The sequence below is a fragment of the Panthera pardus genome, unplaced genomic scaffold, assembly GCF_024362965.1.
Source record: "Panthera pardus isolate Hobbes unplaced genomic scaffold, ASM2436296v1 HiC_scaffold_10, whole genome shotgun sequence".
Taxonomy (NCBI): Eukaryota; Metazoa; Chordata; class Mammalia; order Carnivora; family Felidae; genus Panthera; species Panthera pardus.
Genome location: NW_026526655.1, coordinates 89,573,777 through 89,601,247, shown reverse-complemented (window position 1 = coordinate 89,601,247; position 27,471 = coordinate 89,573,777). Strand labels below are relative to the sequence as shown.

The 27,471-nt window shown below is 33.9% G+C and overlaps 1 protein-coding gene across 4 annotated transcripts in view; it reads right to left on the bottom strand.

Annotated features, from left to right (window-relative positions):
* LRP1B (LDL receptor related protein 1B) overlaps positions 1–27,471 on the bottom strand; it is a 1,871,086-nt gene that overhangs the window by 205,157 nt on the left and 1,638,458 nt on the right. For all 4 annotated transcript variants that reach the window (XM_053909160.1, XM_053909154.1, XM_053909157.1 and 1 more), the window contains exons 61-66: positions 17,478–17,666; positions 16,488–16,636; positions 10,030–10,123; positions 6,506–6,622; positions 6,269–6,388; positions 4,732–4,851 (exon numbers count right to left, since the gene is read on the bottom strand). In XM_053909160.1, coding sequence (XP_053765135.1) covers positions 4,732–4,851; positions 6,269–6,388; positions 6,506–6,622; positions 10,030–10,123; positions 16,488–16,636; positions 17,478–17,666 — 789 coding nt within the window. The remainder of the gene's footprint in view (positions 1–4,731; positions 4,852–6,268; positions 6,389–6,505; positions 6,623–10,029; positions 10,124–16,487; positions 16,637–17,477; positions 17,667–27,471) is intronic.

Sequence of the window (27,471 nt, the reverse complement as noted above, 5' to 3'; positions counted from 1 at the left end):
TTTGAGATAATTAGCCAAGCGGTAGGGAATAAACCAAAACTGCTCAAAAGACGCAAATGATGCTGAAGCAACTTGAAAGCAAAAATTCTAGACGAGGTGGAGGGTTGCAAGAGAAGAAAGCAAGGAGACATGACCATAGGGAAGAGCAATATGGCAGAACAAACAGTGGATTCCAGAGAGCTGGGGTGTGAGTATGGGGTTGATCAGGAAGGCCCAGATGGAACAACTGATAAAAAGAATGTTATACAGACATCTAGGGAATGGAAAATCTGAACTATAAACTGGGAAGAGAGGACATAATGGAAAGACCTGGATTCTGATATCATCTTATTAGAGTCAAATTGTAGAAAAGTTTCAACTCTAATTACAAAGCAGAGCATGAATCTAGTACAGATTTGTCAAATCCTCAAATCTGCATTTCCTTCCTAAAATAGACAATGGCAGGCAGAAGGTAAAGAAAGTTTGAAATTGAAATTTGGAGTGAAAATCCTAGGGCTAGTACAATTTGAGGTATTGCATACATTTTGGTCAGGCATTCAAATCTGGTGTTTGTCCAATACTGTAATAAGTAATGAACAGCCTTCCAAGAATAGCCAATGTTTATAATTTAATAAAAAAGGTACATATCTACCTTTTCTAAAGCTTATTTTTCTCTGGGTATATAGTAAAGAAAGAGTAAAATACCTTCCAGTGAAAAGATGTAATTTTATAATAGCCATTAACTCAAAACACAGTTGAACCTGTCTTCCCATGAATATAAGCATAGCACAGATTTAAATCTTTACTTACACAGAAATGGAGCTAAAAGATGTTTTTAAAATATTTATGAATTTAAATCCAAATGTGCCAAATGTAGTTTTTACAGACACATAAATTTAGTCATCTCAAAAACTATGTGTCATAGGATAGGAAAATATGTAATTTAATTTTAAAATTCGTATTCAGTCTCACCAATACTAAACTATTGGACTAAGACTCCTAAACTACATGTAATTTATATCTACTCAAAGTGATTTGAAGCCTCCTTAAATTCTAGATTACCATAAAATTTTTAAACATATTGAATATTAGTTGTTAAATCTGCATTACTAATCAGAACTCAAAAATTACACTGGGCAGAATTCAATAAACATGGTATTCCAGTAAATATAAAAATTAAATAATTTTAAAGATATTTATACATTAAAGGTATTTTAATTCCCTATACTGCATGTGTATTTGGTTTTTTTTTTGCAAGTTATTCTGTAAATTTATTTGTAAGCTTTGTTAGGCTTTTCCACAGTGTCTCAGTGACCCTGTGTCCCTACATTGGTATTGTTTATAAAATTTAAAGAGAAAAAGGGGGGTGTGGGTGGCTCCGTTGGTTAAGTAGCTGACTTGGGTTCAGGTCATGATCTTGTGGTTTGCAAGTTTGAGCCATGCATTAGGCTCTGTGCTGACAGCTCAGAGCCTAGAGACTGCTTTGGATTCTGTGTCTCCCTCTTTCTCTGCCCCTCCCCTGCTTGTGCTCTGTCTCTCTCACTCTTGAAAATAAATAATAAAACATTTTAAAAAAAATAAAGAGAAAAAATTTGTTTCATTTAGGATCTATCAAGGTAGAACACATTACAATGCTAGAACTTTAGAATTGATAGAAGCCAATTAGATATAAAGCTATAGATAGATATTGCTTCTGAGAAATAAGTTGTTAAGAGCTAGGTGAACTCTAAGAGTAAAGCAGAATCTCCCTCTAAATTTAGCATTGGACCAAGAAAATATAGAAGAAAACTGCAATAAAAATGAGTTACATACAGAGGTTTTGTAACAGAGAACAGGCCAGTCACTCAACAGCACTTCACGCGAATCTGTATCTTGCTGGGCCCTCAACATGAGAAACATTGAAACTTACCTTCTATTCTAGACAAGTTCTGTTCCCACAAAGGAACACAGGACTCAGATTCAAATAATAAGGCCTTAGCTTGATAGGGTTAATTTTAAGAAGTGTTTTTATTTGCTTGGTTTTTTTTGTTGTTGTTGTTGTTTTTTTGCTTTTCCCTACTCAGCGCAAGTATTCTGCAAAAGTGTTAACAGACATAGCAAAAATACACGGCATTTCTATTTTTATTGAGGACAGAACAAAGGGGAAGGAGCTAGCCTTTTTAGCCCACCAAGAATAAAGACTGAGAAATGGTACACTAAAATGTGATATAGAAGTTTTTTAAATTAAATTAGTTCCTGCCACAATAAAATTTTATAGTGGTCTAAGGCAAATCAGATGGCAACCTTCTCATCTCTTCTCTCCCTCTTACTGTATGTATGTATGTGTTCGTATACTGATCTGGAACTTATGGCAATGACTGTGGCTGGGAGAAGTCTATATAACTTTCAAACAGAAAACATTTAAATATTTTTCTCTTTACACAGAAAGAATGAGGTGGCTTTATACCAAGTCTACAGAGTAGATGCTTTAGTGTGAAAAACCCTTGGATTCAAGTCCCAGTTCCACCACCTGCAAGCCATGACTTTGGGGTAAGTTATATAACCTCCTTGGGATTCATTTACCTCATCAATAAAATAGGGATAGTAAAGGGTGTCTGGGTGGCTCAGTCAGTTAAGAGTCTGACTCTTGATTTTGGCTCAGGTCATGATCTCAGTTTGTGAGATCCAGCTCTGTGTTGGGCCCTGCACTGATAGCACAGGCCTGCTTGGGATTCTCTCTTTCTCTCTCCCTCTCCCTCTCTGAATCTCTCTCTCTCTCCAGAACCCTTATCTCTCTCCCCAAATAAATAAACTTTATAAAAAATAGGGATCAGGGCACCTAGATGGCTCTATCAGTTAAGCATCTGACTTTGGCTCAGGTCATGATCTCATGGTTAGTGGGTTTGAGACCCACGTCGGGCTCTGTGCTGATAGCTCAGAGCCTGGAGCCTGCTTCAGATTCCATGTCTCCCTCTCTATCTCTCTGTCCCTCCCTTGCTCATGTTCTGTCTCTCTCTCAAAGATGAATAAACATTAAAAAATTTTTCAAAAAAAATAGGGGATAGTAGAGAGATTACGTGAGTACATGACTATAAAGCGTTTAACACATATCCTGGGCTATATGGTAAATACCAAATTAAGCATTACAATTATTATAATAATTGATAATTATCAGTTTGATTAATATAATCTGTGACAACAGTTAAATAATATCAAAGTAAGGAAGAACAAATTATAGATATTCCATAAAAATATTCATATAGCTAATATAAGTCATTATTCCTTTTCACTTCGGTAAACCAAAAATACACAAAACTAGCCATTAATATAAAAGAAAACTAGCCAAGAATATAAACTAGTCTGTAAAAGACTTTGATAATTGTTAGGGACAAATCAATAATGACTATACTTCAGGGTTTTGTGAATTGATTATGAAGACCAATTCTACAAAGTGGTAAATGGGGTTTCATGATACTGTAGTAAGTTATTTTGGTTGCATGTTCTGAATACACAGTCACATGGAAGACAGTATTAGGAAAAACACTTAAAGACACACGATCGTCATTTATTACACATATGTCTCATGAATGTTGTGCAGAAGTGGAATTTCAAAGAACACAATGGGTTTTCATTATTTTCTTTTTTCTCAGAAGAGGTAATTAAGAGCAGTGTGGAATATAGCAGATGCATTTAACCCAATTTTGGCTCTGAAAGTCTTGGACATGCTATCTTCAATTTGGAAAAACTCTGTCTTTCTCAATCAATTAGCAGATTAAATAATTTTTTGCTTCCCCAACAATGCCATGTTTGGTGTATTCACCTACAACATAGCCTCGGTTACTGTTTAATAAATGTTGATAAAATGAATTACACATGACAACTACTCTTCATTTCTGTCTTTCCGTTGACATTTTCAAGATAGAATCGAATGTATTAAACAAAATGAGTATGTTGTCCATTTCTGCAACATTAATTAATAAATAATTCTTATAAATAAAACAACTGATCTTAAGTAAAAAAAAAGGTTCAGAAACAAATGCCAACTTAGGTGTTCGCTGTCATCTACTAAAACAGAAAAGATACTTTTCTTAACTTTCCTTTTATTTCACCATGTTTGGGAATGGATAACAATCATTGAATGAATGGAAAACCGTATGTATTTAAGCAAAAAAAAAATGAAGTCTAGAACAATAAAAAGATAATGTCTTGGGGCGCGTGGGTGGCTCAGTAGGTTAAGCGGCCGACTTTGGCTCAGGTCATGATCTCATGGTCCATGAGTTCGAGCCCCGTGTCAGGCTCTGTGCTGACAGCTCAGAGCCTGGAGCCTGTTTCAGATTCTGTGTCTCCCTCTCTCTGACCCTCCCCCATTCATGCTCTGTCTCTCTGTCTCAAAAATAAATAAATGTTAAAAAAAATATTTTAAGGTAATGTCTCATTTTTTCCATTCATTAAATGCTAATACCAAGTGCATACTCTAATACAAGATGATGGTTTAGCCTACCTTTTAGATCCATCTTTTTAGAAATAGTTTTGAGTTATATTAAACAATATTACTCTTCTGCCTTACCCTTCTATAGGTAAAAACAGCTAACCTGAGATTGCTGTTATAAAATAGCTAATATGAGGTTGTCATGACTCTGCGAGCACAGAGACAAAACTTTCTCATGTAAGACTTCAGTTTCATCAGAATTGTGTTCAAACCCCTTTCACTGTGGCTATGTCAGATGGTGACACAAATACAATAGGAAAGATCCAGGGTCACAAAACACTCACCACAGTTGGCCTCATCTGATGCGTCCGCACAGTCTGGATCCTCATCACAAACCCACAGCTTGGAAATGCAGTGTTTAGTAGTTTTACATTGGAAATAGTCTGGAGAACAGCTGTTTTCGGCTTAAGAGCAAAAGATCTATTAAAATGTAGTTTTGAACAAAGACAGACACTTAATCTAAAAAATAATTAGACAAACAAATGTTAAGGATAGTCAACTGGAAATGTATCATCTTTTAATTAATAAGGCTCTGAAGGTGAAGAGTTTTAACTTTCATTATCTATAATATATTCCAAATGTCCTTTCCAGTATAAATAAATAAAACCTATTTCTGTAATGATACATTTGATAAAAATCAGAATTTTCAGAACCTTACCTTGATTAGAAATATTTTGAAATTAATTTTAAAAATAAACAGTTCAGAGCCTTTTGGAATAATGTTACCAGATAAATAAGAGTAAGAATTCACACATTCACATTTTTATACATAGAAAACAGACTAAATCAGAAGGTATTAGTGAATAAGGAAATAAAAATCATAAAACTTATCAAACTCTCTACTTGTGTTGAGTTTTTGAGGGAAGAGGAGAACATCTGACTTACACTGTAAACTGCATCACAAATCCTAGTCAGTTTAATGGATCAGCTCCTAGAATGACTAACCATAAAGAACTGGTACTGACTTTATTCTGAATGCACCATCTTAATCAAATTGCTGGGTGACTGCACATTATTTACTGATAAAAGTTTTAGGGGAATAAAATAAAACTTCAGCAAGACAGGAATGTTGACAGCTATTCTGTTGAAACCCTGAAAACCTTGACAGGTACTCTATTGTTCAGATTCTGGTGTGTGTGTGTGTGTGTGTGTGTGTGTGTGTGCATGCCTGTGTGCCTATGTGTATATATGTACATAATATAAAGTGTTTGTCTTCCATTTAATCTAATTTGATTTTTGGTGGGGGATGGAGACAAGGGGCAAAAAGAACAAGATATTTTATAATTATTCTTTGGAGTATCTTGTTAAAAGACATTAAATAGAATATTATTTACAGTTTTTAACAAATAGTTTTGTTAGGTTATTTTGCTCATCATACATTCAATATGTATTTTATGGGAAAAAAACAATCTCAATTAATGGACTTGATTTCAAGTAACTAATCAATAGAAGAAAATTACCTGTAGCTTCCTACTGTGGACACACACACACAAAATCTGTTTATGAACAAAACACCACAGTCACCTGTAATGTTGGTTTTGCTGCTTCTCTTAAGGATGATGTGAATGAATGCATGTTGTTTCCTGTTTGCCATAATCTTCAGGTAGTTTTCTAAGTAAAGACCACCATGTTTTAATTTTCTCTATATTCTTTATAGAGAGCTTCTTAAATAACCCATCCCAATAGATACCTATTTGGAGCTATTTGCCCATAATTGGTATTATGTTTTTCTACACTGTGTGGTACATAATAATAATTTTTAGACCATTTTCAGTTGGGACTCAGAAGTAAGATAAGACAGAACATTTTAAGGTGACTTACGACAGTCCCTTTCATCTTCCTCATCCCCACAGTCATCTTGTCCATTACATCTGAGATTTACCGGGATACATTTTTGGTTCTTTGTACACTTGAACTGACCTGACAGGCAGACATGTGTGTCTAAAAGATAGAACAAAAAAAATTTGTGCTGAAACCTGTGTCTGAATTTAAATCGGCGCACACATAATCAGCTAAGAATTAGATCTATGTTCCTTAGTTAAGAATTTAATCACCTACCACAGTTGAGTTCATCGGAATTGTCTCCACAGTCATTCTCTCCATCACAGATGAAAGCAGGAAGAGCACAGAGTCCAGTTCCACACTGGAATCTGCCTGGCTGACATTTAAATTCAGCTAGGGAAGAAAACATACAGGTATCACCAAATGCCAATCTTAGCTCATGCCTTCTTAAAAAGAGCTTTTCTGACATTAAAAATATTTATTATTTCATCATATTAAACATATTCTAGAGCACATTGTGGATGTCTCACACCTAGGTAGCTATTAGATTCAGATTACAGTACAGCTAAGCTGTGAGCAACTCAGATGACCTCCAGATTACATTTCATAAATTAACAGAAATTAATTCCACATGATAATGCATTTTGCCATATTTTTGAGTTTATATAAGAAATAATGATGAGGTGCCTGAGTGGCTCAGTCGGTTAAGCATCTGACTTTGGCTCAGGTCATGATCTGACGGTTGGTGAGTTCAAGCCCCTTGTCGGGCTCTGTGCTGACAGCTCAGAGCCTGGAGCCTCCTTTGGATTCTGTGTCTCCCTCTCTCTCTGTCCCTCCCCTTCTCATGCTCTGTCTCTGTCTCTCTCTCTCAAAAATAAATAAACATTAAAAAAAATTTAAAGAAATAATGATGATAATAATCATAATAATAAAGTGGGATATACTGAGCATCTACTCTGTATTAGACACTGGGCTAGGCCCTTTCACATATAACTACGAATTGAATCTTGTCATAACCTCCTCACCTCCCCATCACCATGACCATTTTATAAATAAGGAAACTAGTTCTCATGGATATTAATTATAACCCAAGGATGTACAAGTTTCAAGTGCCAGACCTGGAATTGAGATCCAGATCTGACTCTGAAGTCTTCTCACAATCTATGTTGCTTGTAATAAAACACTTATCTTTTGACTGATGATCCTAATGTACATTACTAATCACTGACTTTAACATAATTAATATGCTGCTTAGTTGTTCAAATAAGTCAACCAAATACTAATAAGTGATATTTTAAATGTTCTTCGGAACATTAAGTATGCTTTTATATTTACAATTAAAAATTTCCTTAACATTAAAAAATAACTCAATATATGCTTGACTTCTATAGAAGTGAGTTCTGAAATGTTTAAAGTAATTTAACTCCAATCTGTGACATTTATTAGTCAATTGTAGTTAAGTGTTTAGTTAGTTAAGTGTTTAAACTGTGTGATACTTAATTTTCTCACATTCTAAACGTGAATTTCCTCTATTTCCTGTTGCTTCATATATGATTTTCTTGAATATTCCTTTGCTACTGAACCAACCTTCCCATAAGAAGGGTTACAACTATCAGAGGAGTTTCATGCCTGGGAAATAACTGGGAAGCCATCTGACTTTTAAATATGTCTCTAGAATGGTCTGGAAACTGTAATTACAAACTTCTGATGCCAGAGAATTCATGACGCATCACTCTTAAACACATTTATTTAAATAACACTACTGAAGTTTGCAAGTAGGTGAAGCTGGGATTAAGCTTTCCAGCCTTTTCAGGTGAAATTATAGATATTGCCAGCAACCTAGTCCCTGCAAATTTTGATGATGCAGCTATTCACAAATGAATTCTAAACACTCCACAGACTCATGTACATCACTCTCCACCTCACCATAACTCTTAAAATAAAGCTTCATGCCTACAGATGTTTGGTGCTGTTAACCCGTCGACTCCAAGTAAAAGATCATTTACTAAAAGATCACAGAGATAATGTCACCAATAAAAACATGTTGAATTGGTATTTAACCAGGATAAGGATGATGCAGAGACTCTCAGATACCAGATGTCTCTTTGGTTCCCTCAAAAGACATTAAAGTTATATTTGTTCACCATGCAGTCTGAAAGTGTGTAAATGTGAAAAACTTACTATACTAAATCTTTGGTTAATTTTTCATATCAGTATGGTGATAGCATGATATTCCAGTCAAGATTAAAATTGGAACTCTGGAGATGCAGATATTTTAGAACGGAAAGCATTGGGTGCCACTGACTGTAACTGTAGGTCATTATGGTGGTATTTCCTTAGAGAACATATTAGTGAATCTGGGCAGGGGAGGTCACCTTAATATGAGGACTGATTTAACATATTCATTCTCCTTTATTTCTATAAATTACAAAGTAAGATGCATTAAATTACCATATTGTAGGAAAATTTACTTTATCACAGGGAAATTAATAACTTCCTTTTAATTAGTAAATCTTGGTTGTTCAGCAATGTAATTTCTTGTTTCTTTAATAGTTCTTTTAATTCAATAACTTTAAAAAAGAATAATTCAGGCATAATAGTATACCTATCTCACACAGATATTACTTTCATATATTGCCTATCATAGTGAAAACAAAAACTGTATTAAAAACTCAAAGACCAATGGACATTCCAGAAACATGAAGAGACTATTAGAAAACCAATGACTTCTGTATCTTTTTTCTTTTTCCTTGAATATACAGTTTCTTGCTTTCAAAGATACAAATGAACGATGTGAAACAACTTCAAATGTTTTATACACTTGGTAGTGCCCAAAGAGATGGGATCCATCTCATCTAAGTAACTATCTAGATACCCTAAGTTTAAAACAGTTTTGTAATTATGTGGTGGAAAGTTCTACATCAGAAAGCAACTAGTTTTTACTAAGACAGTTTACTGTCTTTCTTTAGTGCAAGCCTAAGGATCTTGAACTCAATTGTCAAGGCCAAATCATGGCAACTATCCACTGAGATTTGAGGGAATCATGATTGACTAAAAGCCTCTAACTTGACAGGACAGTATTGGAGTGACCCATGGAGTGAACTATAAAAGTCTATCAAGACAAAGTTTATTGTGTGTCTGTTACAACCGAAGTTACCAGTGATACCTAAATGTACATGTGTATATACATGTGCACACACACACATATATACAAACACATGTGCATATATATGTTTGTATGTATGTATGTATGTATGTATATGATACCTAACCGTGCCAATTACAGTTTGAGTCAAAATATAATTGGTAGTCATTTTAAGGCAACTAATAAGAGCATACTAAATTGCTAAAGAACAAACTAATGACTTATATTGGAAAAATCTCACTTTTAAGGAATTTTCAGTATTTTAATGCTGTCAGAAAAATTGAAAGATTAATCCCTTAAAGTAAGATTTTAGTTATTGAGTGGAATTCTAAAAACTTGCCCAGTTTTGCTTCTAATTTGGTGACATATCCAGTCAAAATCATGCTGAATGTTACTATACTGATCACTACATGAGTGTAATTATACTACGAGTAAGAAATTTTAAGACAAAACAATAACACAAATTACTGACAGCATCATTCTAAATGCAATAGTTAACAGAGACATACCCAAGATATTTTAACAATTTTTGTTACATTTTTAAAGATTTTGGAAAAGCATCAGAAGGAAATATTTAAGGTCTTGCTTTAATTTTCAAGAACTGGGATTTAAGGAACTCTTAATTCTAAATTCCTACATTCACTGATGTACTCACGACAGTCATCAGGTTCGTCAGATCCGTCGCCACAGTCATCCACAGTGTCACATTTCCACCAGAATGGAATACATTTATCAGTTTTGCAACGAAACTTAAAAAAAGAAAAAAGAAAACGAAGAAAGGTTGAAGAACCCTATCACCATATACAATAAATATTTAAAAACTCACCAGGGCTAAGCAGCCTAACCTACTCTCTTGATACAAATGTGAACTGTGGTGGTCTTAGAGCATTCCACAATAAGGAATAAATGCACAACAAGCAACAAAATGATCTGCCAGGAAAGCACAATGTTCAGGAAAACCTCCCGGGATTTCCAGAGCACAGACAAGCTTATCCATTTACATATTATCTATGACTGCTCTTGTACCATAACAACAGTGATGTAGTTGCTACAGAGACTACATGGCCAGCAAACTTAAAATATTTATTACCTAGGCCTTTAGAAGAAGCTTGCCAAATGATGAATATGGATAAAAATCCATAGAAATATTAGGAAAAGGTATCCAGAATTAATTGAAAAGTTGAATTAATTTAGTTAATTTGATTTAAGATAATTGAATTGCATTTTCTTAGCAATCTTAGACAATTTGATTAATATCAATCTGTCTCTGATCCTTAGTCTCCAAATGAGGAGCTTAAGATAATCTGGATGATCCTTTCCAGCACTGTCATGCTGTGATTTCATGGAATTTTCTGAACACACAGCCTTTAGCCATAATCAATATCTGTCCACATAAATTTTAAGGGCACTTCTTTAAAGTACTTAAAACCAGTAAAGTTTTTTTCAGTTTTCAAAATTCTTAATAAATACACATGATCTTTTAGGATAAATAAAATAAATTGTCATAACTAAAAAATAGACACAAAAATTGCACTAGAAAGTTAAATAGGCAAGGAAGACTTTATTTAAGACTATGGCAATACAGGAGAGAGATTGCACTCAACTTCTCTGACACAAAATGCAGGGAATGGGTTTAACCTAAGGGATAAACTAATGGAAAAGTATAGTCAACATGAGTAGACTATCTGCTTAGTAGTACTTATCAAAACTGGGCTCCTACCTTCCAACAGAGACTGAGACAGGCTTGGACTATCTTTTCTGATGATTACATTAAAAAAATTTTTTTAAAGCTTATTCATTTTTGAGAGATAGAGCATGAGCATGAGTGGGGTGGGGGCTGGTTGGGGCAGAGAGGGAGGGAGATACAGGATCTGAAGCAGGATCAAGGATCTGAGCTCTCAGCATAGAACCCAGTGCAGGGCTTGAACTCATGAACCATGATATCATGACCTGAGCCGAAGTCGGATGCTTAACTAACTGAGACCCTGGTACCCCTTATGATTAAATCTCTATGGGGTGGTTCCCAGGTCCTTGAGGAAGATATTGCTGGGCTATAAAACTGGCAGGAGGCTGGGAGAAAATTTACATCTCAAAGGGGCAGAGAAACAATTCACAATTATAAGTTTTCTAAGGTAAGAGCTCTAATAAAAGTGATTCAGGGGCCTACGGTCAGGAAGAAACCATCTCAAGTTGAGGAATATTAAGGCTATTTTGGTCAATGACTTACCACCCCATATTACATCTTCCTCTACAAAGCCTGGCAAAGAACCTAGCAAATAATAGATGCATCTAATTTAAAATGAACAGTGGCATGTCAAAAAAGAAAGGTAAAAAAATAAGATTGTAACAGATTTTTTTGCTGAATATTAATTTTTTGAATATTATATTACTTTTTAAAAATAGAAACATTGAAGAAAACTGCTGTAATAAAACTTGTTCTCAAGATTATCCAAAACACTATTCACTGACATATTTATTAATGTATTTTATTTGTTCTATCATCCTTTCCATTTAAAATAGTTAAAAATTATAAGGAAGATAATAATTCTATTACTTAAACAACATTTCTTTTTAACTCCTTTTTTTTGGTCACAAACCATCAAGTGAAAGATTAACAATAGAGAAACTAGTTGAAAATGTTGTATGATATCATTTACTTATAAGCCATTTAGCACACAAGTAACTCTTTGCTAGAAATATATTTCAGAAGGTTATTATTGGATTTTTTTTTTAAAAGGTGAATGGAATTCCAATTCTCATCCTGAAACAGGGGTTATTTTATTCTCATAAAATAAAAGAAACTAAAGAAAATCACACTTTACATACAAAGCATACATGTATCTAAAATAATTGGCATTAAAAATTTACAGTATTAAAACCAAGCAATAGATAAAGTTTAGCAAATTTTTTCCAGCACTATCAAATTATTTTTGTCTTTATTTCAACAGAAATTCAGGGAAAAGCATGTATACAAAATTTATCTGGAACTGAAAATATTAGTTTGATAATTTTCTAAAATTTATTAATTTTCTTTCTGAAGTGTTTCTGTTGTGATTCTCATGTGAGTGACCTGAACGCAAGGTGACATTTATCTTAGCATGCTGTATGCCAGACAGATATGTAACAGAGAAAACTACAGTCTAGGTTTAATTTTGTTGAATGAAATGGATTATTAGTAAGCTAAAAGTATTGGGGCGCCTGGGTGGTTCAGTTGGTTAAGTGTTGGACTCTTGATTTAGGCTCAGGTCATGATCTCACAGCTCTGAATTCAAATCCCACCTTAGGCTCCCCACTGTCTGACAGAATGGAGCCTGCTGGGATTTTCTCTCTCCATCCCTCCCTCTCTCTGGCCCTCCCCTGCGTGTGTTCTACACATTCTCTCTCGAAATAAATAAACTTGAAAAAGAAAAAGAAAAGAAAATACTATTACTTTCTTCAAGTAAGAGAGAATTTGATGCTAGCCTTTGCTGAAGTTCTTTGGATATCATGAAGTTGATTAAAGGCAGATCTACATTATTTTCTTAAATAAGAGAGTGATTTTTTTCCCCAGTAGCAATATGGGAGGGAATAGAGCACTGTGAATCCAAGGCAAGAGCTGACTGTTCAACTGATTTTCTCGTATTTGCTTAGCCTGTGGTCATGTCTGTGGTGGTTTTCATAAATTACCACAGGAAAAATATTACCTTTATAGATAGTGACTGTCTGGGGATATAAGGCTAACTCTGAAAGCAATTGCCCTGAACATTAAACATTTCCAGTCATTACAGTATATCAAAGTACATTAGTAAGAGGATTTCATACCTCCTGAGTATATTCATAGTCTCCCCAATCAAGATTTGAAAATATCTAAAATACGTATTTTAAAACTCACTACATATGCCTGATTTAAATAAACACCAACTGTTGGAATTATATATGATATGACGATTGTTCTTGCCATTTCCTTTTTAATAAGAACATAAAAAGGTTTTGAGCTAAGAGAAGGCCAGGGTAAAATATACTTATGATGTTACTTTTTATGCTAATCAACATTTTATTCATTACCCTCAGAGGATGATTTCTTCTATTTTGTGTCTGGGCTTCATTTTTCTCATACTTAAATACAGTAACTTAAAAAAGATAAATGCTAAATATAAATATAAAACATTCTTCATGGTAAATGTTCTCCAAGACTAATATCTTCATAAAATAAATTGCAAACTGCAATTATCACCCACAAGAAGAAGCTATGAAGGAACTACTAAATACACGTCTATTAAAATGGATACAAGTATAAAATGCAAATCCTGAATACACAAGTGAAGTTTACTTGTGATAGAGAAAGTCTCCATTTAAAAAATAAGTAAAGCTATTTTTAATTAATTCTTTATTAGGAAATAAAAATAATTTAAATTTAATATTTGAAGTAATAAATGATATAAGAATTGGATTTAATCTTGATTTTTTAATAGATTTTCATGTTCATTTTAAATTCTAATAGAATTCTTACTGGTATGATTTGTCTATTTTATTTTTCTAAAAATCAGTATCATTCAAGGGATATAACATTGGTTGCATTCATTAGATGTTAAAAAATAAAAATCTTTGGGTAAGATAAATTTAAAATGTAACGTTTTGGTCAGAATGTTTAATACTATGATTCTAAAATGTCTATATTATTTGCTTCACTTCAATTTCAAACCTCACTAAAAATTGTGTTTCTATGAACCGACTTTTCTGCAAGAAGTGTACAGTCAATAGTTTCTTTTCTCACTGCATCAGGAAAAAATCAGCAGCAAATGGTCGCATAAACCATAAGACTTGCTGGGATAACCACTAAGGGATTGCATTAATAGTTCTTCATTAAGTTTTTCATAAAAATGAAAAAAATTAAGTGACGACTCTTCTTTTCAGGAAGTACTGCTGACAACAAAGATATTGAACCCACAATTTGGTTCACTGTTGTTCTGTCTTGTTCTTGAATTTTTAAAAAATTTCATGTAAAAACACTATTGGGGTATTTTAAAGTTATAAATATTTTCATCATGTCACCATTGATACCAAACTGGGAAATAATTTAATTACATGAGTAATTTTTTTCTGGGTATTCATTTCATTGATCTGATTTTTTTTTTTTGTCACTGAATAAGTATAACTATAGGTTATCTTACATAATAATTTGAAAGGTTTTATCCCTTTTATGATTATATAAAAGCTGATGTTTGACTCCCTATGTCCTACTATTTGAGGTATTCCTCTGGGTGTCAGGCAGCCTTTGGCTTTACTCTATTTCTGGCTGGCTCCTGAGGCTCATCACACTAGAAGTAGGGTAGGCAGGCATCATTTCTACCAAGTCACCTAAGACCAGTGTTACCTCAACAGAGTGACTCATGAACCACTCCAGAACAAAGGACCGGAGGATACTTCAGAATAACCTGGAGTTTAAGCAGGAGATTTGTCTAAACTAAACAGCACTAACAGGAGTTATATTTAAAAATATTTAAAAAACGGGTGCCAGGTTGGCTCAGTCAGTTAAGCATCGACTTTGGCTCACATCATTATGTCACAGTTCTTGAGTTTGAGTCCCACGTCTGGCTCTGTGCTGACTGCTCAGAGCCTGGAGCCTGCTTCAGGTTCTCCATCTCCCTCTCTCTCTCTCTCTCTGCCTCTCTCTCTCAAAAATAAATAAACATGAAAAAAAAATATTTAAAAACCTGTGATTTCTCCCTTAAATTTTCTCTCTAGGAATAATTAAGTTGCTTATTTCATGTGTCACTGTGACTTAAATATCTAGTTCTCTAAAGATAATGTATTTTAGTTACACAAACAGGGGACTATAATTAGAACACACTTTGTAAAGAAAGAAGAAACTGTGACCTGTGCTTCCAATTACACATCAGAACCTCCTGATGGCAGCTGACACTACTTGCACAAATCCCCTTAAATACATTTTGTTTGCACTCACTACAGGGCAAGGGCAATAACAGCACTTACCGTGTACCAAGACTTTTTCCATTGAATCGCCAAAATAGTGGCCTGGATATATTACATTTCCATTTAAAATATGAGAAAACTGAGGCATCAACAGTCTAAATAACAAACCCAGGATAAATTCAGCCAATTTAAGCAGAGTCAGGGTTACAGACACAGTGAATCTGGCTTCAGTGTATGTGCCTTAACCTCCACACATACTGCCTTCCTCAAAGTGGTCTGGTCTTCTGCATTTCTACCATTTTTTAATGGTGATACTCATAGTGATAATTTGAGAAACTGGGTGAACTCGTATTAGCTTCTCCATTCTGAAAATAAGCACATCCTGAGAGAAATTCAGTGTTGTGCCATGAATTAACTGCTAGAATTAGAAAACTAGCAAATTCAAGACACAGAATTCCAAGAACAAATTTAGTAATTTTAAAAAAATCATAGTTTCTTTGACAATTTTATCTTAAATAACAGAATGACTCAAATATAACAAAATTAAATCTTATAATGTCATATGACTGTTACCTAAAATTTGAAAGTAATAATGTTAAGTTCATGCAACTACCATCGAGTAGAAATTTTAATGCCTTTACTAAAAACAATTACATGCTGAAGAAAAAGAGGTTTTAGAATGAAATTATTTAGATCATATAATATTTCAATAAAAATATCTAGAAACCTACTTTTTGTCTAATTCATCTTTTCCACATCACTTTCTCTGAGGAATGGGAGAGGAGCAGAGATGGTGATAGAGCAGATTATCTAGGGAGAATTTTTTCTTTGTTTAAGCTGCATATAGCTATGCCTCAACCACCTTGCCTTCATCAAATATGTCATATCTCTTCTGATGGTTCTGTTATGGCCACTCATGATCTGAACCACTGTTCTGTGCAGAGCTGTGTAAAAATGGTTTTCAGGTTTGATTTTGTTTCTCTTTTTTCCTCTATTTCCTAAGGTCTCATTCTAATGATATACACTGATTGCTTTTCCCTTACTCTGTGACCCCTCTATATGATGTATAAAATGTTATGCTAAACAACAACGAAAAAATGACATTTCAAAATGGTTTAAGCCAATAAACAAAGTTCAGGCAAAATCTTTCTAACAGCTCGATAATACATCCCATGATATGATTTCTAGACCTCTACTGACCTGACTGGCTGTGCAGTTGGATAAGCAAGTCCTGTTGTCAGCTGCAAGATAGAAGTTGGTGGGACATGCACAGGTGTGAGTCTTTCCGGGGGCTAAGAGGCACAGATGACTGCAACCGCCATTATTTATCATGCAGAGATGTTTAGAGACTACAGATGAGAAAGAAACAACAAAACAGAATAATCAAGACCAATAATATAGCATGGGATCAGAGATAGGACATTTAAACTTCATAAGTTGTAGAATTTTGTAATCAAGAATTCATCAAGGTCATAAATATAATTGTATTTTATGATAAATTTTACTCATTGTCCAATGGCATTAATTTTGCCATTAAAAAACTTTAAGGATACATTTCACAAAAACAAGCATTTTAGTAGAAAAAACTTGTCCATCAGAAAAATACGGACTAAAAGCATTTGGGATGAAGACAAACATATGTTTCGAAATATAAATGTAAAATAAAACAATGGAACAATGAGCTACAACTAATAGTGTAGTGGCCTTGTTTTCTAAGCCAAATAGTGTTTTAAGCAAAATAATCAAATATTTATTCCATAAGGCCTGATAGAATTCCTACTAGACATATGTTGAAGCAAATTTGATATATTCCTCATTTTTAGAGCCCCATAGATACTTAAATATAATTCCTTTTACCCAGCATTCCAGAAAGTAAGGATCCTATGACTATTTTGTAAATAAATCATTTCAAGAATGCATTCTTTATTTCTCCAACTACATGTATTATTGTCACTTCAACTTAATGTATCAACAAATTAATAATAATCTGTACTATTATTGAGTTTCTAATCATATTCCTTAATAGACATATTTGATATCAACTGAATTCATCCTATACAATTATGCTACATAATGAAATCTGTTACTCATTCTCAAAAATAAATTTACACTTAACCATGGAGGAAACAAAAATGGAATGTTACTAAAAGATGTTGATGCGCTTATGGAAATCATGGAAAGAATAATTACCATCAGGTTGTCTATAAGAATGATACACCTGGATATCTGTGATGGCATGCCATGAGTTAATCAGTGAGAGTCTGTCTGCTCCAGAGGTTTTATGGGCACGGCTGAGTGACTTGGTTTTCCCATCAGTCCAGTAGATGTAGTCTTCAAACAATGTTAGTGCAATCACCCCTGGAATATCTTGATTAGGGACTGTAATAGGAGATGGTAAGATTAATGTTCAGTCTTGGAAGACTGCCAGTTAAAATATTCAATACTACATGGGCTGACAGATACAACTGCTACAGAACTTCATGTGAATAATTGCTGTGACAACCTGTCAGGCCAGCAAGGTTCTTTATTACCGGTTAAGAGAATGCAGGATCTGGCACAGGAGTTTGCTTTGCTCAGAGTTAGCCTGATTCGACCACTAGGAAGAAATGAATGCAATCCTGCTCACAAATAATGGAGGCTTCAACAGAAAGAAATACCATTCTCTCTCTCTCTCTCTCTCTCTCTCTCTCTCTCTCTCTCTCTCTCTCTCCTCTCTCTCTCTCTCTCTCTCTCTCCTCTCTCTCTCTCTATATATATATATATATATATATATATATATATATCTCCATCCATCCAGTTTTTCCCAACTTAAATCCTTAAATCTACAGGTCGTTGTACTGTTTTCTCCCACTTTCAAATTGATTAAATTATATATCCAGGATGAGATGTTGTTTAACTCCTTGGAGATAAAGTGACTATAAGACTACTATAAACTATTTTTAGTCACTGAGATTTTATGAATATTTCTACATGCAAGATGAGCTGGCATAGGGATGAAGGAAAATAAGTGTGACAGACCACAATGTATTAAGCAGGTTTAACAGTCATAAAACTGTTTAGTTGCAGGTTAAAATTATTTCCTAATTATACTTTCATTATAGGACTAGGTTTAAATGTGAAGAGTAGATTGAGCATCACAAATGTGAATTTTTCATTCAAGAGATTCCAGGGTCCTAAAAGGTACATGAGATATAATAAATTTGTTTGGTGATTTAAGATTAAGTAACTTTAAAATATGATAGAATTTTCTTCAAAAAACTTTTCAAAAGCTATAAATAAAAAAATGGAAATTCCTTAATTTGCACAAGCATTCCAATATTTCTTCATATTTATTTTCAGATCTATTAGAAATTCTGAGAAACTGTTCATTGATGAAAAAAGGTACTGTAAGCCCAGTAATAAGTACCTTTTTATAACAGATTTTCGTGACTGAGAATTAATGTTTGGCATATTCCTGAGTAGTAACTGAAAAACTATCAAAATTTCAAGCACAATTGGTTAGTTTTGTTCAACTGGGCCAAATGTGGTCAGAGAATTCACTATCACTCAGAGAAAATAGAAATAAAAGCAATAAGATGAGTCTCCTGCAAATAGATTACACGTTAGGGTCTAGCCAGAACTCCATCTCAGAATAGATACTATGCCTATGAAGGAAGTAAAACTCAAGCAAAATCCATATGTGTACACTTTTGATGCAAGTACTCAAACTGAATGATCTGTGTATTCCTACAGACATGGAGTCTATTGCTACAATGATATGCGGAATTGGATAGAAAGATGAAAAGAACACTTTACCAGAATGAATTATATCTGAGTTACTTACACAAACTATTCCCATTTTCCCTCTTTAGGTGTACAAATTCATTCCAGAAAGATAAAACAAATGTGGCAAAATGTTAAAAACCAGGTTAATCTTGGTGATGGGTGATTATAACAATCTCTCAACATATATGTATGTTTGGAAATTTTCAAAATAAAATGAAAATTGGCAGAGTAAGTTGAAACTCCCAGAAAGATCAACTCACATTTCCTTAGATGCAAAGTAAATAATCTCATCATTAAATACAGGCTCAAAAAATTAATCATCATTTTAAAAGAATCTCTGTCCACCAGAGATTTAATGTATATATAAAAAGTAGAGCCATTGTAAGAATTTGACTATGAACATCTCCAATGTTGCGTAGTTTTTGGTAACTATTCAGTAAGTAACTATGGCTGACATTTGTTAAGCACTTTGATACCAGGAAGTTGGCCAGTGTGGTTCTCAGTGGGAGGGGGAGGCAATTCTGGCCCCGAAACAAAAAATGATCACACTCACATATTAATAGTTCTGAGGTTGAGAAACCCTGTGATACGATATCTACTTTATATATCTTATTTAATATTCATAATTTTATTGTATAGTAGATAGATCTCACTTTGCAGATGGGAAAGCTAAGATCTAGAAAATTTAAGTAATTTGACCAAAGAGGGGGATTAAAAACAAGTAAATGAGAATCTAAATCAGACTCTGGCTGTTGAGTTCTTTGCCACTTTACCTACTAGCACTGTTTTCAAGAAAGCCAGCCTAGTAGGATAAAGTGTTGGTATAGACTGAACTGTTTCCTCCTCCCCCCAGGATGACTGTATCTGGAGGCAGAAAAGAGTGGGGTCCTAATCCAATGTGACCAGTGTCCTTATAAGAGAGAAACAGACACCAGGGGAGTACACATACAGAGAAAAGGTTATGTGAAGACACAGGAAGAGGACCATCTATAAGCCAAGAAAAGAGGCCTCAGAACAAATCAAGTCTGCCACCACCCTGGTCTTGGACTTCCAGCCTCCAGAACTGTGAAAAACTAAACTGCTGTTGTTTAAGACTCCCAGCTTGTGTATTTTGTTATAGCAGCCTTAGTAAGCTACTAGAAGTATATAAAGCAATGACTAATTTCATAAGCTCCATATGAAAGTCAGTTTACCTAATTACTTGATTGAAATTAAGTGATTTTTTTTTCTGTGATTTTCAGACATGAGGAAAATTAAGTACTGGACAAGTTTACTATCCCTAATCTTATAGTGATTACTCACCAGAAAAATCTGTGTTATCAGATAATCAATATAAATTTATGGAGATCAGAAAGGTGAACTCTTATTTCAGAAGAAGGATGGCACACAGCTGAATGTACAGAGAATATAGAAAAGGTCAAAGTGAAGAAAATTAGCCCATTTGCCCACAGTGACCATCTGTTTGATTTAATCCCTTATTTGATATTGGCGTAAAGAATAGGAATGTCACTCTAGTGGCTTTATAAGCCCGCTCCAGGACTGCTCATTTGGCAAACATGTTTATTTCCCTAACAGCATCACATACAACCACCAGAATATTTATTCTTGAGAAAACAAAGTAAAAACACCAACTTGAGTTAACGAGATGAAATCCATTCCCATACATCTAATACTATAGTAGCTCCAACAATCTATTCTCTAAGAGATGGTGAAAAGTTCACTTAATAGCCACAAACAATGCCCATGAAAATCAAGCAAAACAAAATAAAGCAAAATAAACAAACAAAATACTTTTATATTGCCTTTCTAGGAGTTCAGCTCACAAGTTGGCAGTATGCTTTATTTCTTCTTTAGGACTTAAATCTCTACAACAAGTTGACTATTTGCTTAAGCTTCTGTGAAAAAAAATCGCCATATATTAACTGCTAAATGATAAGTATAAATAAATGCATGCCATGGTTGTTTTTCCATCAACAGATGTTGAATTTAGGCCGCGTTGAGATTAAAAGAGATGTTCCAAGCCAAATCATCATATATTTTGGTATAAGAAACTTTTCTGATTTAGAATGAGTAAAATAAAATTGCTTATTTTTGGTTGTCTCTTTATTTGTTTACTTATTTTTGCTTTGTAAATATGTGTGCATATATGTATACATGCATTTATAAAATACATGCATGCACATTTGTAATACATTTATAACATATATAACTATATATTCATATATAATTCATAATAAGTTCATAATAATAAGTCCATATAAATATAAACATGGAATGTGATGGCATGAAAGAAACATTTAACAAATTCACTGAGATGTGGTTGTGTTTATGGAAAAAGTAGTCAATGTTTGCTAAAAACAATAAAGGCTATCCTTTTTAAGAGAAAAATAATATGACCAATTGTCATATAGAAGACTGCACTTGCTTAATTAAAACACAAATGTGAAAAACAAACTTAGGAAGTTTTTGTTTATAGGTATTCAGTACATATATTAAAAAAAGGACAGAAAAAATACAACTATTGTGTGGGCTGCAGTTTAACAGGTATTTATTATATCCTTAAAGCCTATTTTAAAGCTGCTTTCTGTAGTTAAGTCTCTATTCCGGATAAGAGCCTTATTTATTGTACTATTTCCAGCATTTCACTCAAGTACTAGGCTCCTAATTTTTATCTTATAGACTATATCTATCAGAATAAAGAAGTTGGTGTTTTGCAAAAAAAATAAATCAAAGGATACTCTTTATGGAGTTTTTCCTTTTTTTTTAAAGTTTATTTATTTATTTTGAGTGAGAGAGAAAGCTCAAGTTGGGGAAGGGCAGAGAGAGAGAGAGAGAGAGAGAGAGAGAGAGAGAGAATCCCAAGCAGGCTCCACGCTGTGAGTGCAGAGCCTGATGTGGGGCTCAAACTCACAAATTATGAGATCATGACCTGAGCTGAAATCAGATGCTTAACTGACTGAGCCACCCAGGCACCCCTGGAGTTTTTCCTTTTTAGTCAGGTTGGATGCTATCCTATTAATGTTCCTAGTAATTATGGCAAATAGAAAAGGTGGAAATCCAGAATATGCTTTTGGCTTAACCAATGCCTCACAGTTAGAGTTATTCTATAACAATACTCTTGATTATTCATTTTTTTTTGGATAGCATTCGTCATGCTAAACAAGTGTATTCCTAGATAATATCTTTCTAATTTTGTATTTCAACTTATCTAGTTTAAATACTTAGGAACAAAATGCACAAATTACACAGTGTCCATCTTTTGTAGAGTTAAAATGTCATAGTTGGTGCTATAGGTAGAATATAATATTGGGATAATGGCAGATTAAGCACTACTTTGCCCAATGGGTTAAAATAGAAATTTCACCAGAGATACGCTCTCTCTCTCTTTTTCTTATATAAACATTAAAAAATTACTAAAAAAACCTTAGCAATATTTTTTATAGTAAAACAGGGTTCATAGAATGCAACCACTAACCATCAAAATTACAGACTAACTTGAACATTACTATTTTTTTTTCCTTTTGAGTATAAAGAATTTACGCATTGCTTGGAAGAAAATGCCCTAATAGTTGTCAGTGTATGACCAACTAGGTTTAGAAATTTAATCTCTTAAAATTTTAAAGTAAAGTTAACAATTATATTAGATAAAACATGAAATTCTGTCATTTTTTTCTTTTTTAATGTATTTTAAGACTTCTACTGTCTGATTCTTGATGATATTATCCTAAGGCTCAAGTTCCTGAAATACTGCAAAATTATTCCAACTTTTTTATTGTTTTTAACCTTTTCCTATCCCTTTTATATCAGCCAGATTTCTTATTGCATATAGAAAACAAATTTTAAATGATAATTGAAAAGAATAAATGAATTATTTACAGAAGTATGGGTATGGTCAGGTACTGATGATGGATTTTTTTTTTTTTTTTTTTTTTTTTTTTTTGCTTAGGTCTGTTACCAGAACCTGGTGAAAGCTATGGCTAGTGGAAAAGAGCCATGCAATAAGAACAGTGGTCATTTAGTGGAGGAACTCAGCCACTGCCAAACCACTGTGGGTAAGCAAGAGGGAAAGGAAATAAATAAATATTCCAACATCTTCCTCCATCCACATTCTAATCTCCTGTCAATGTTTCCCATGGATTCATTTCAACCTGAAGGCAGAAGATGACAGAGCCTTGGTGATTCAGTCCACAGAGGTCTGCATTCTAGAACTTGGAACATGGCAAAGAAGTAAAGGTAGGCCAACTAGAACTCCCTCCAGGTAGTATTTCATATATATATATATCTCAATATATATGAAATATATTTACATTTTAAGTTTATTTATCTTGAGAGAGAGACAGAGAGGGCAAGCATGAACAGGGGAGGGTTAGAGAGAGAGGGAGAAAGAGAATCCCAAGCTGGTTCCATGTTGTCAGTGCAGAGCCCAGTGAAAGGCTCAATTCCAAGACTCTGGGATCATGACCTGAGCTGAAGTCAAGGGTCAGTTGCTTAACAGACTGAGCCACCCTGGCATCCGAAATGTACACACATATTTTTTATCTCTTATATCTCTTCCCAGATCAAAAACAATCAACGATACTCATTGTCTAGGCAGTACGGTACAAACTATTGACCTTGATGAAAACAGCATCTGTCTTCAGAAAAGAGGATCAGGATGCTCACTAATCCTCTATTCTGAGAGACCTTGATACTAACAATTTTCCCTCACACCATTCCAGAAAAATAATGTACAACAAGCTACGTAGAGAAGCTAGGGCATAAATTAATGGAAGAGAGCATGAAAACATACAAACAAACAAACAAACAAAAACAAAAGGATGAAATGAAAAAGAGAGAAACATTTAGCATTGAAAAAATGAGGTGAGATTAAAGTAAGGCTAAAGAAAATGTATGCTGGAAAACACACAATAAAATTAGATGATGAAAGAAAGTAGTTTAATGTGCCAAAGAAAGTGGGAGATCCATGACAGTGGTCAGTAAGTGGGTGGATAATAGATTTTAGTTTATGAGAAGTGACAGAGAAGACTGGGTGGGTGGCAAAATGGCCACAGTCTACTAATTTCCAGAGCATGAGTGCTGAGCCAGTAGCTGTAGCTACCAACACCCCATCAAAAAGAAAGTGCTTTATATAACCTTAGGGCCAAAGACATTTGTTCTTTATCAGTAATTATGCATCCCCTTCAGTGTTATTGATTGCAGAATCCTCTTTTTCTTATAAGTACTTCCTCAGAACTATCTACAATAGGGTAAGAAATGTTCCATTTAATATTTGCCTCCATGAACACTTTTCCTGCCTATTCTTTAACACAACCCTACTTAATGGTAACAGTATTGTAAATAAAATTTCGGGCAAATGGGTCCAAAGTCCATTGTTTGAAATGAATAAAGGCATTAAGAAATGGCAAGAACACTAAGGATAGCCAACATTTCCAAATATTATGATAGAATTTCAAAATTTACTTTTTTCAATATGAACACAATTTTTCAAAAAGTTTATCCATCAGTGAAACCTTGAAGGGAATAAAAAATAAATTTCTTCTATTTGGCATATGCCATAGTGCATACCAGATCTGAGCTGCTACTACCTGAGACTCTATAATATGAGGACATCTTTTAAACACCGATCAAATATCCAAACAATAGTTATATGTCCTTCCTTAATGAATTAGTGTATACTGGGACACTTAAATGCATACTTATTGAAATGAATGTAATATAGATGGAGAACATAGAAATTAGTGCTGTATTTAGAGCTCTTCTTTAAAGCCATTAGTAAGAGACTAAAGGCATCCTTAAAGCCATTAGAGGCTAAAGGCATCCACTTCAAATAATACACATTCTCCATATAGAGTAAGAATATGTGGTTTAATAAAACAACAACTTCCTCTCTCTCATCTCTCATCTATATTTTTTTGAGGTGGGGGGGCGTAAGTGGGTGAGAGGCAGAGAAAGAGAGAATAAGAGTGAGAGAGAGAAAGTGGGGCTCCCCCGGGGCTTGTGTTTTAACCAAAGAGGAACTCATGTTCACCCGCAGCGGAACTCGAACTCACCGGATTTGGTACTCAAACTCACAAACTGGGAGATCACGACCTGAGTCAAAGTCAGGTACTTATTAAACAACTGAGCCACCCAGGCACCCTCTCTCATCTACATATTTTTAAGTTATTCATAATAGAAGGTCAAATATGGCCATTTCAATATTTAATACCTAAAAAGAGTATTTCTGTTAATGAATGTGAGTATTTATAGAGCAGACAATGCAAATTGTAGTACATTTATTTTGAAAACTACACTCTGCCTATAAATATCATCTCTTGACCAGGACACTGCTTTCCAGTCTCTAAACAAAGCAACATTGCTTTGTGCACTTGGTAAACATATAGTACTGTTGCTTTGAAAGGTTCTGAATTTTTCTGCTGGTGACACAAATCTTCATAGACATTTGGCAATGTGTTTTCAGAGGCGATTATCAGAACTAAATATAGGAGTTATGATAGCCCACACACATGCACTAGGAATGTGTTTGTGAAGCTTAAAAAAAGGACTTTACCTATGGGACAGTTATCAATAGAGCCATTTACATGAGTTTACTATCTGGGTTTTGCAAATTCTTACAATTACAAATATGGTTCCAGAATAAAAAACAGAGAATAATGTAACATATTACAAGCATTTTAAAATGTGCTCTAGGTAGTCCTAAGAATAAGTAGGGGTAGGTGAAGTAATTGATAAAACAGTCTTCTCTCCCAGTTCCAACCTCAGCTAAATTCCTTTCAGAAATGTTAGAAAGTCACTTATTAAATAAAAAAACCCATTCTATAGATAAAAACATTGAACCATATTGTGGCAAAGCAACCTGCTTAGAGAGTAACCTGGAACAAAGCCAGACCTACTGATCCCCATACCCCACTGCCTCTTATTTAAGATGGATAAGATTTTTGAAAGTGGTTGAAAAGTCATACTAGGGTAATACTTAAAATTTCCCATTTCAAAAAGTATATGGAATATATGTGGCATTTGCAAAATAATAATCTATTTAAACATATACACAATGTAAGGTAACATGTGCTATTCAAGGAACAAAACTGAAAGACATGATTGACACTGAAATTCTAAGACTTTTTAGAAATGGCAGTTAATTTCAATTTATTTTACTGTTTCAGGAACATTTCTATAGTAACTGAATTGTATTTTGCTCCCTTCCATTAACTTTTATTGTATTGTAAACAGCAGCACATCAACACCATTGGCATAAAATAGCCTGTGAAGTCTACTGTTTGTAATGGACTGTGAATGATAGAGATTTTTTTTCCAAAAGTACTAAAATGAAATATCCTACCAAGAAAGAAACACTCTAGAATATTGTAAATTTGGAGAGTGGTGTTTATTAGATTCCCTTCCTTTTTTGGTTTCAGTGTGTATTTAAATATTCTACAGACCCAAATGCAAGAGCTACTGAGTTTCAAAATACATAAGCACAACATGCTCCCATTGTTTTTTTCAGTGTTTTCAAAGTGACTTCTTAGAACAAAACCCTTCGTATATATATTTATGCTATTTCACCAGCAGCATGCTGAGACTTGGATTCCTTTTCCAACATTAATTAGATGATCACTGCATGGATTATGATTTGGATTTTTAAATCCAAACACAGAACTGCCCCCTCATAACACAAACTGGATTCTCAGAGCAATAAACAAACAATTGAGGTGGACTACAATATTGACACTTCAATGTAAGGTTCTTCAGGTCAAGGAATATAGAAATAAATGAGGAGCCATAGTCAACATAATTGCATGAAATTTTCAACAATCTGTCCACAGACTAAAAGACAGTTCAGTGATAAACTGTAGTTTGGAATCATAACCAACGATTCCTTTTCAGAGAAATTAGCAGTTATGAGTATGCATTTTTCCAGTATGCTGGATAAAATATATATGTGACCAACTGAATTTACACAAGTTAAATCATTCTGGGATACAAAGAAGAATATTCTGATAAATATTTACTAGAAAAAATTTATGTATTTATTTGAATACATAAATTGAAAAATTCACGGTCAAACATATCTTTTTCTTAGCTCACCCTATTGTTAATACTAATCACAAACTATTTTCAGCCTTTTTGTCAAGAAAATAGCTACCTCTCTAAGGTATCTCAACTTCAATGGCACCTGTAACAGAATAGGAGGAAAATGAAATCTGATGTCATGTAGTTTGATACAAGCAGTCAGAATGAAATTTTGTTCTAAAGACTAGAATTTTGTGGAATTTAATTTTCTTTCCTTAAATGGAAAACGAAATCTCTGAGTTGGGGTAGCTATGCAAAGTTATCGAAAAAATTTTTTCTCAGGAGATATTATATAACCTATTTCATAGATAGTTCATTCAGAGAAGGCTGTTACTTTTTAAAGTGCATG